Source organism: Poecilia formosa, unplaced genomic scaffold, assembly GCF_000485575.1.
Source record: "Poecilia formosa unplaced genomic scaffold, Poecilia_formosa-5.1.2 Scaffold95, whole genome shotgun sequence".
In the NCBI taxonomy this organism is placed as follows: Eukaryota; Metazoa; Chordata; class Actinopteri; order Cyprinodontiformes; family Poeciliidae; genus Poecilia; species Poecilia formosa.
Genome location: NW_006800034.1, coordinates 108,166 through 117,386, shown reverse-complemented (window position 1 = coordinate 117,386; position 9,221 = coordinate 108,166). Strand labels below are relative to the sequence as shown.

Below are 9,221 nucleotides of genomic sequence, written 5' to 3'. Positions count from 1 at the left end.
AAGCAGTGGTGGGAAGTAACGAAGTACAAGTACTTCGTTACTGTACTTAAGTACAATTTTCATGTATCTGTACTTTACTTAAGTAGATTTAATAATGGGTACTTTCTTCTTTTACTCCACTACATTTTACAGTAAGTATCTGTACTTTCTACTTCACTACATTTCTACAAAAGTGTCGCGTTACTCGTTACATCCAAGTCGTGTTGCTCTTTTTGTCCGTTAACATGTGAAGTTCAGGGTCTTAAGGTGGCGCCGTAAAATCCAAGCAATAACGTGACTTACGTGTCTGTTGTCACCCATGGCCTCCACCTTTACTCGCACGCGGTGCTCCAAACATGCGCAGTGGTTTCCTCTGAGCGGGAGAAGATGTCTGTCTGATCGTCAGTATTAAAATAGCGCTGCATAAATCATAAGATATGGCGACATGTAAAATAAGCAGCTCTTCGCTTTCACAGACGGTGGGGACTTCGTCCAACTTTTAGCGTCACTTGGAAGGAAAGCTTAAAGAAAGGTAAGCTCCGTGGACGTGTTGCTAGCAAAGCTAGCTGTACTGACTGAGACACGTTGCATCTGCGATGAAAAAAAGTTGTCACTCCTGCGCTGAATTATTGTGTGGAGGTGTTGACTGAGGTGTCGCATATATGGGACAATGATGTGACCAAAGTCGGAATTGATATGACATTCAGGAACGATCCGATTCTTCTGGACGGATCTTTACTGATTAAATTTATTTCAGCTCTAAGTATTTAATATCTAGGTGTTTTATGGGAATGTGGATTTTTCAGATCAATTTGAGAAGTAATTTTGAAGGTAAAACTTAATTTTTTTGTGTCACGTAGCGCAGGGTGGTGGTCTTGACTACAACTCTGCTACTGGCTCTTTGGTTGCATGTCCTCCCCCACCCACCTTCTTTACATCCCCTTTCTGTTGGATGTCTTTCAAAATAAATGCCAATAGTGGCAAAAAAAGTGAAGTTCATGCTATGTTAGGACAGGAGACAAGATGTTTCCATCCCTGAAATTATGATGCATAGAATCACATATCTAAGTCTAAACTATGTTACAGAGTAAACACAAATAAAACATGCTTTATCTGTGGCATTGTTCATTAAAATGTCACATTTTATACAATCGGTACACTTAATGATATTGTATTAGGGATTAGGTAATGCATTCAGCAAGTACTTTTACTTTTAATACTTAAGTATTTTTAAATGCCAGTACTTTTTTACTTTTACTTAAGTACAAATGTTAATGTGGTAGTTTTACTTTTACTTGAGTACATTTTTGTCTGTGTATTTGTACTTTTACTTAAGTACATTTTTTGAGTACTTTCTCCACCACTGCTGAGCACCCTATGTGTGACGTTATTGCGCCCTCTACTGCGCATGCGGGACACTTTCAGGTCGTTTGCAGTTCACACTGGCGATCACATAATACAGGTCGCACATATTTGGAAGTGTGAAAAAAAATCGGAACTGGGTCATTTCAGGCTGCAGTGTGAACGTTGCCTAACCGTTTAGAAAATATTCTTTACATGTTTTAACCCTGTTTATTGGAAATGAATGATGATATCATCATTCATAATTTCTATGTAATCAGTAATTATGTTTTATTAACAAGGTAAAAAGAGCAGGAATGTATTTTAAAAAACCAAAGAAAGGAGAAAAAAGCAGCATTTTGAAAAACACCCAGATAAAAGAAAAACAATATTTTAGGGTACTCTCGGAAACAGAAAGCAGAGCAACTGAATGTTGTGTGTTTATGTAACTGGATATGAATTGGATCTGTTTGTTTCTCTTGAGATAACATTTCTTCATAATTGGTGCAATAAAAATCAACTTTATTCAATTGAAATAATGTCTTTCAGACTCAATAAAGATTTGCTTGACAATGTAACTTTTATTGGGTTGGTGTGTACAGGATCAAGTACAAGATATTAAGTTCTTGTTTATGGAGATATTAATTTTGTCCTTTGCTTTATGATTCAGTCTTTCCAGTGAGTTACTGCTTCTGTGCACAATACTTGCAAGATGCAAGAGGATGTTATGGTGACTTGCATCACATTTTGAATGTTCAAAATGTGATGAAGTTCAATAGTTTTGAGTTTATAGATATAAAGATTAACATTTATATCTATAAACTCAAATGTATTTATAATTTGATTGTATGAAAGGTCAATTCAAAGCAGAAGACAATTAAAAGGTGGAATGAAAATGAAAAGTAAAATCTGAAAAGTGTGTTGTGCATTAAAATAAAGTACAACACAAATCACCTTTTTGTGTGTAATTTAAGTTCAATATGAAAATTACTTTGTAATTGAAAAAAAAAAAACTCTTGGAGGATGAAAATACCTTTGACTGGTGCAATGGTTTACCCAACAACTCAGCAATGCCACAATGCAATGCTTCAGATTAAATAACATTAAAGTTTAAGAATGGTCCAGTCAAAGTCTTAAATTTAACAGATTCTGTATCTTCAGAAGACCTTCTGGTGTAACCGCAGTGAAAGGTGTTTCCACTAAATGTTACTTCAGGAAGGCTGAATTCAAATCCACGAAAACACTTTCTTAAAACTTTGTAGAAAAACTGTAAAACTGTATTTCCCCACTCCCCCGTTAAGTTCTACATTGTGTTGTTCTATCAGAAAAAATGAAGTTTGCAAAAGTACTTTTGCACTGAACCTCAAGTTTGTTTAGATTACTTAAATCTTTAGTCTCAAAGTTTCCACCACCTTTTCACACTTCTAGCTTGCCGTATTTTTGTTTTAAACAACTTTTCCCTCTCAAAAGTGCACTTATGCTCGCTGAAATAAACTTTAAAATAAAGTCAGAACCTCAGGCCCGTCATCCTGATTAGTTCTTTTAGAAACTGGCCACCTTTCATTTCCTCTGTGTGGCGATGAAGAAGTCAAATTGATCAAAGTTTTGTGTGTACCTGCACCATCCTGCTGCGGCTACATGAAAAGTAACCCGGAGCAGGGTTGACTGACACAGCTGAGCCCCCCCCACCCCCCACCCACTGCCCCTGGGACCACAGATAACTAAATTGGCTCCACTGGCTCTGGTTAAATGTGTGTTATTCCATTATATGAGCCCTGCTCCTTTTTTCTGCTCCCTGCTTTTACCCTTTATCTGGTCTTCTGTGATCCTCTTTGCTCTTTTATCTCTTCATCTGACTCATGGGAAGGAACTGCCCTGCACCTTTCTGCTGCCTCTTTCTAATCTACTAACTGCATTTGTTTATGAAGGTCCGCGTCCGTGTGACTGCGCACGCAGCCAAGTCGTGCGTTCTTCTTGCACAAAGTTTACCTGCAGGTTTGTCCATTTTGATTCTGGATTGGTTGTTTTTTTTGTTTTGTTTTGTTTTTAAGCCTCCTTTAGAATGAGATCATTCATTTATCTGTAATTATGTGTTCATATATTCATCATTACTTATTCTCTGATCCCGCTGAGTACAATCAGTCTTAACACTGAATGTGAACAAACAGAAATGTATCACACCTGCTTACGAAGAATATTCATAATATAAAGATGGATACATTTGCAGTGGAGTGGTGAAATATACATTTTCTGAGACTGTGTACTTAAATTTGCTCCATGAACCTGTTTTAATAAAACAGGTTCATCACAGGTTGTGATTTAATAAGAGTTATAAGTTAGTGTTCAATAATAGGGTAACTTACAGATCTATGCTCACTTTGATCATTATGCTTGACAGTTCATCATCTTCAGATATGAACCCTCATTTGACAGCTCCAAACATACTTCCTATTGCGAAATATTTCAATTTCTGTCTTGTCCCACATTAAAACTGGACCAAGATTCAGCTTAGTGATGAATGCAAGGCGTGATTTATTAAAAATAAAAACTTGGACTTATCAAGCAGGTGGTATGTCAGGAAGAGAGCAAGTCAACACGGTGAAACCAGAGAGGCAACAGGAACAGAAAAGAGTTACTGAATGAGGAGCAGCAGAGGGCTGAGGCACCAAGGGAGACAGAAAAACACAGCAAAAAATAATTTCTTTAACATAGAGAAATAAAAAATTAATGCAACTAGAGCAAAATAAATGCTCAAGAAACACGGAGCTAAATAACAAAATGCAGGAATAACTCAAAACATAAAAACCGGATCATTGTGAAAAAAATTGTCTCCAGAAGCATTGGCCATCTGGTTGAAAGGTGCCAGGCTAGAAGCAGGGGCTTTTTTCTTGGCCAAGGTCAGTAAACAGTGCTTTACTGTGGACAGTATTCCATCAGAAAACAGCCAAAATGGTTTAGGAATAACCAAATCTCAAATCTGAATACATGAGTTGTATAATCACTTCAGTCTCCAAAAACAATGATTCAAGACGACGATTAAAGATTTACAGCAAATGTTTCAACACGTGTTAATACAAAAATCAGAAATGATTGAGTAGTTTTAAAGTTAAGTATGAAACAATGAAACAAACATAAAAATCTTAGCTTGAGCCAGCTGTGTATCTGTTTTACAGAATCTGAGCATTTTCTCAACTGTTTGTTTTTTCCTAAAGTAACTATGCAGGTGGGAACAAGGCTGTAATAAAACTGCCACGGGGGCAGAACTAACACCCCCATTCTCAGCCCAGATGAGGTAAAACTGACCAGTTACACTGATAATAACTGAAAAAAATCAGAGCAACCATACTGTTCCTGGTGAGAAATACCATTTGTGTGTGGAAAAGTTCTGTCCAAACCAAACATCAAGGGGAAGGGCTGGCATGTCCTCCCCCTTGAAGTAAAAGGTAGAAAGTGTGTTTTTTTGTTTGTTTGGTTTTTTGTTTTATATAGATATAAAGAATGAGAAACTTGTCATTCTTGAGAAATGTTTTGGTCTTTTGTGGTCTAATATTTGTATTGTTATGCTAATGACATTCAAATATATTTCTCTTAAACATATAACCTCTGTTGAGCAGAACACAGAAAGCAGAGGCTGTGAAATAATTTTCTTACCTTAAATGAAAACAAGATGGAATATTATTGAATTTTGAAATTATGTTGCTTTTTCATGTTAATCTGACACCTTTGGCCTTCAAGTCCTCGTCAAACTGCTTGGTTAGCTGATGAGACCAGACTTTCCCTCTCAGTCTTGTAGAGTTGGAGAACATTTGCAAGGCAGCGTGTGCAAATATTGCCAAGTCAAGATGTGGCATGTTGATAGACAAAGAAGAAATCAAATTCAAACATGTTCTAAAAATCTACCTGTATAGATCATGGCTTGAAAATACATGTGCAATGAAGTTTTAACTTTTTTCAGTGATTTAAAAAACAAATTAACAAATGCACACTGTTTGGTGTTGACAAATGTATTTGCATCAAGGAGAACTTACTGTTTATTCTACATATTGTACCTGAATATCAAATATAATGTCTCACTGAGAAAGAAATGAGCGATTTGTCTTATGAAGGTACATCCTAGACTGCAGAGAAGGACCTGAAAGGCCATAAGAGTAGTGCATTAATGGGTGTCGTGTTGGAGAAAAGCCCCTGATATGATGGCATCAATGCTGCAGGGCAGAAAACAGAGCAAGTGAACAAATGCTATCAGCATTGGCCAAAAAGAAAACAAACAGGATCGCTATCTCTGCAAGAGTGGCCCGAAGCACATACGCACACATAATAGCACAGATACACCGACACACGCAGGTATAAAAGTCAACGTTCAAGCGGCAGCAGCACACCTGAACACTGACCAACTGCAAAGACAGAGGTGAGGAAACATGATGGAGGAAAAGGGGAAAGAAAACAGCATAGCAGCTATGGCAGCCTGCTACCAGAAATTTGATCCCGCAGCATATTTGCAGTACAACTACACTCCACCACGCGCTGATTTTGCAAGAAAAGACAGCATCGTGCCTTGGAAACTAGCCTGTTTACACAGAGCTTTCACCGAAGGTAATACGTTTGTCATAAAGTAATTTCCATAGAACGGATGTGCTACCATCTCACTATAACCAGTAACTTTTGTGTACTGTCAAAAGTTTTAGTGCAGCGTCTTTGTATTTTTTTTTTGTCCGAATGGAAACACTCAAGTGAACCTGTTGTTACGGTTTGATCAGAGCTTACCTAAAATCATATCTGATGTGTTTAAGAAATGTTGAACTTTTGTGCTACTCTAAAGCGTCTCTGCTGCAACTTTACTTCTTTTTTCTTCTCCCCATTTCTCCCAGGGGATGTGAGCGGTGAGCTCCTGGTGGACATCGGATCAGGTCCCACTTTTTATCAGGTGATGAGTGGCTGTGAAGTTTTCAACAAACTGATCCTGACAGATTTCTTGGAGATCAACCGACGGGAGCTGCGGCGCTGGCTTCAGGATGAGGGAGGATGCAGCCTGGACTGGACTCCCTACCTGGAGCATGTCTGCAAGCTGGAGGGCCGACGGTATGAAAGTGTCTTGATAAAAAGAAATGATTTGCATATTTTGACAGACTACTACCTCAAATTTAAATGCGGCAGACCAGCACAAAGTAGTGCATTGTAAGGAACTGAAGGGAAAAATGGTTGTCAAACTCAGAGAAACTCTGAAAGTGTGCTATTTATATGTATGTAAAGCATATTAATGTGTCGGAATGGTCCAATCAAAGTCCATTCCAATTGAGAATGTGTGTTAAGACTATAAATCGCGCTCACAGATGTTCAGCATCCTTTTGGACTGAGCTTTAGGAAATTTACAAATAACCCTGGCCAACAGTTTTGGGCATTAGATGTGCCAAGATGGTAGAGACGTATCCCAAAACACTTATTTTGGGACTGAATACAAATACAAAAGTTCTTTGGATATTTTTTCTTTCCACTTCAATATGATGCACCACTTTGAGTTGAACTATAAAATAGTAAAATACCATAAATTTGTGGTTAAAATTTGGCTAAATACGACTGAACAAAAGCATCCTCACAGCGTGATGCTACCAGTAGCAGGGAATTGTGTGCATAGGGTAACTTTTAGCTTAATTATTGTGCTACTTTGTGCTATGTAACATAGAGAGGGGTGCTAAAAACCTGAATAAAACTCATGTTTTAATTTCTAGTACTGTCAAGTTTTACAAAGTCCTGCTAATGATCCAATAATTTGACTTAAGTGTTTTGAAGCAGTAGAACAATGAGTCACGGAGTTTGGGTCTCTCCTCTAACACGTATAATCACGATAAACACATTCAAGGTGTCTGAATACTTAAACGACACTCTATTTGTTGCCTGATTGCATGTAAGTTGATGATTGTTCTGCGCTGTTTTTACCAGGTCCTCAGCTTGGCCTGAGAAGGCTAACCGGCTGCGTCAGGTCGTGTCGGACATCCTTCCGGTTGACGTGCACTGTTCCCAGCCTGTGGCTCCGGACTCGCTTCCTTCAACCGGGGCCGACTGCCTGGTGTCCTGCTTCTGCCTGGAGAGCGTCAGCCCCGACCTCCCCGCCTTCACCAGGGCGCTGGGTCACATCGGGAAGCTGCTTCGTCCCGGAGGCCACCTGATGCTGATCGGAGCCCTGGGAGAGAGTTATTATTTCGGTGGTCCAGGGGTGAGGATCCCCGTGGTCCCCCTGAATGAAGCCCAGGTCTGTGAGAGTTTGAGGGAAACCGGTTACACCCTGATCAGGCTTGAAGTCTACACTCTGCCTCAGGATATGCGGGTTGGAGTCGATGATGTGACTGGGGTGTTTTTCGTAAAGGCGAAGAAGGATTAATTGAGGTCACTGGCATTTGCTGCTTATTAGTCAAATATAAGTTGAGCAGTCAAATAAATTCACATTCGTTGTTTTTTTTTTTCTTTGAATGAGAAGTTAGTTTAAATGTAATTGGAGAAAGAATTTCTCCTCAAAAGTAAAAATGTTTTCCAAGTTTCTCGGGCTTTAGCTGTGAGGAACGCAGTTAAAGACTGACCCCTGGTGGTGAAATACGGCTACTACAGCTGACACAGAAACCTCTAGTAGTCAAAACATTTTGTGTCATTTGTAAATGTTTTATCTATCTATTCTATGTTATATCCTTATAAAAATAAAACAACAATGTCTGTCTTGTTCGCTTATATAGATATGCTCTATATATGTTTATATATTATATTGAGAAAGCATAACATGATGTGAAAAGCCTAAAAAATATATAATTTAGAGCAAAATTTAAAAAAAAAAGTATGTTTTACTCATCTGTGTGGTGAAATTTATCTGCATTTCTGGTGTGTGATGTTGTGCAATTGGATAAATTAAGCACTAGATGTCACTTTACGGCTATTTATACCTGTAAGTCAAACTCAAACAATGAAGACTAATGGGAGCCTACGGTACTTCCTGGTGTGATCACTCCTGTTCCACCTACAGACCCACAGTCACTACGTAACAATCCTGAAGTGCTGTAATACAGACAGACAGAAAGTGACTGCACTTCTTGTTTTCCTTCACCTCTTATCCAAAAGGCTTCTTCAGATTGTCACAATAGCTTTGGATTATTATGTCGTTTTGGGATCATAAGTTCCTGACCTACTGCATCCTGAGTTCCTGGTCCAGAAAAACGTGAAGTATTTCACATGTTTCAAAAAGTCAGTGGTTGTAGAACCTGAGAAAGAGCTAAGACTGCAGCATGGTATACTGAGATAAAATCTTTACTTCACTGTAGATTTCTTCTGGTTTGCCATACTTAAGTGTTTTAGATCAGGGGTTTTGAACTCATGTTCTTTTTGGCCCATGTCAAAAATCTGAATGTTCTTAAAGGGCCAGTTGTGCCAGAATGTATTCATAAAACCAATTCAACTGTAAAAATATCAATAAAAAGCTTTTTGTCTCAGCACCCAATAAGTGTTTCTTAAAATAAAATAATAGTCTTTTTACGTTCTGATTGAACGTAAAAATAACCTGGATATTAAAAATAAAAAAAAAGAATTTGTGGGTTTTTTAACAACCAAAATCACAGATTTTGTGCCGCTACTTTATAAATATTTGTGAAGAATTTTTATGATATTCGTACTAATGTGTGATGTTAAACACATATTTTTATTAATGGCCGTATCAATCGCGGTCTATAATTTGACATCAAGTAAGGCTGAGGCAGTAGTCACTTAAGCCAAAGATTTTGGCTAATTTTGAGAAACAATTGCAGTAAAAATCAGAGAAAATGTGGGAATTTGTAGATTTTGTGTGAACATTGAGTGAATTTTGCACATTTATTGAAAAACCGGAGGGACTTATTCATGTAAATTGGAGTTTAGAGGGCTACATA

At 38.0% G+C, this 9,221-nt stretch overlaps 1 protein-coding gene across 1 annotated transcript; it reads left to right on the top strand.

Annotated features, from left to right (window-relative positions):
• Nucleotides 1-5,338: 5,338 nt before the first annotated feature.
• Nucleotides 5,339-7,988, top strand: pnmt (phenylethanolamine N-methyltransferase). The gene is made up of 3 exons (XM_007558223.2): nt 5,339-5,913; nt 6,189-6,399; nt 7,258-7,988. The coding sequence occupies exons 1-3, from the start codon at nt 5,739-5,741 to the stop codon at nt 7,694-7,696; spliced, it is 825 nt and encodes a 274-aa protein (XP_007558285.1). The 5' UTR covers nt 5,339-5,738; the 3' UTR covers nt 7,697-7,988.
• The last annotated feature ends 1,233 nt before the right edge of the window (nt 7,989-9,221 follow it).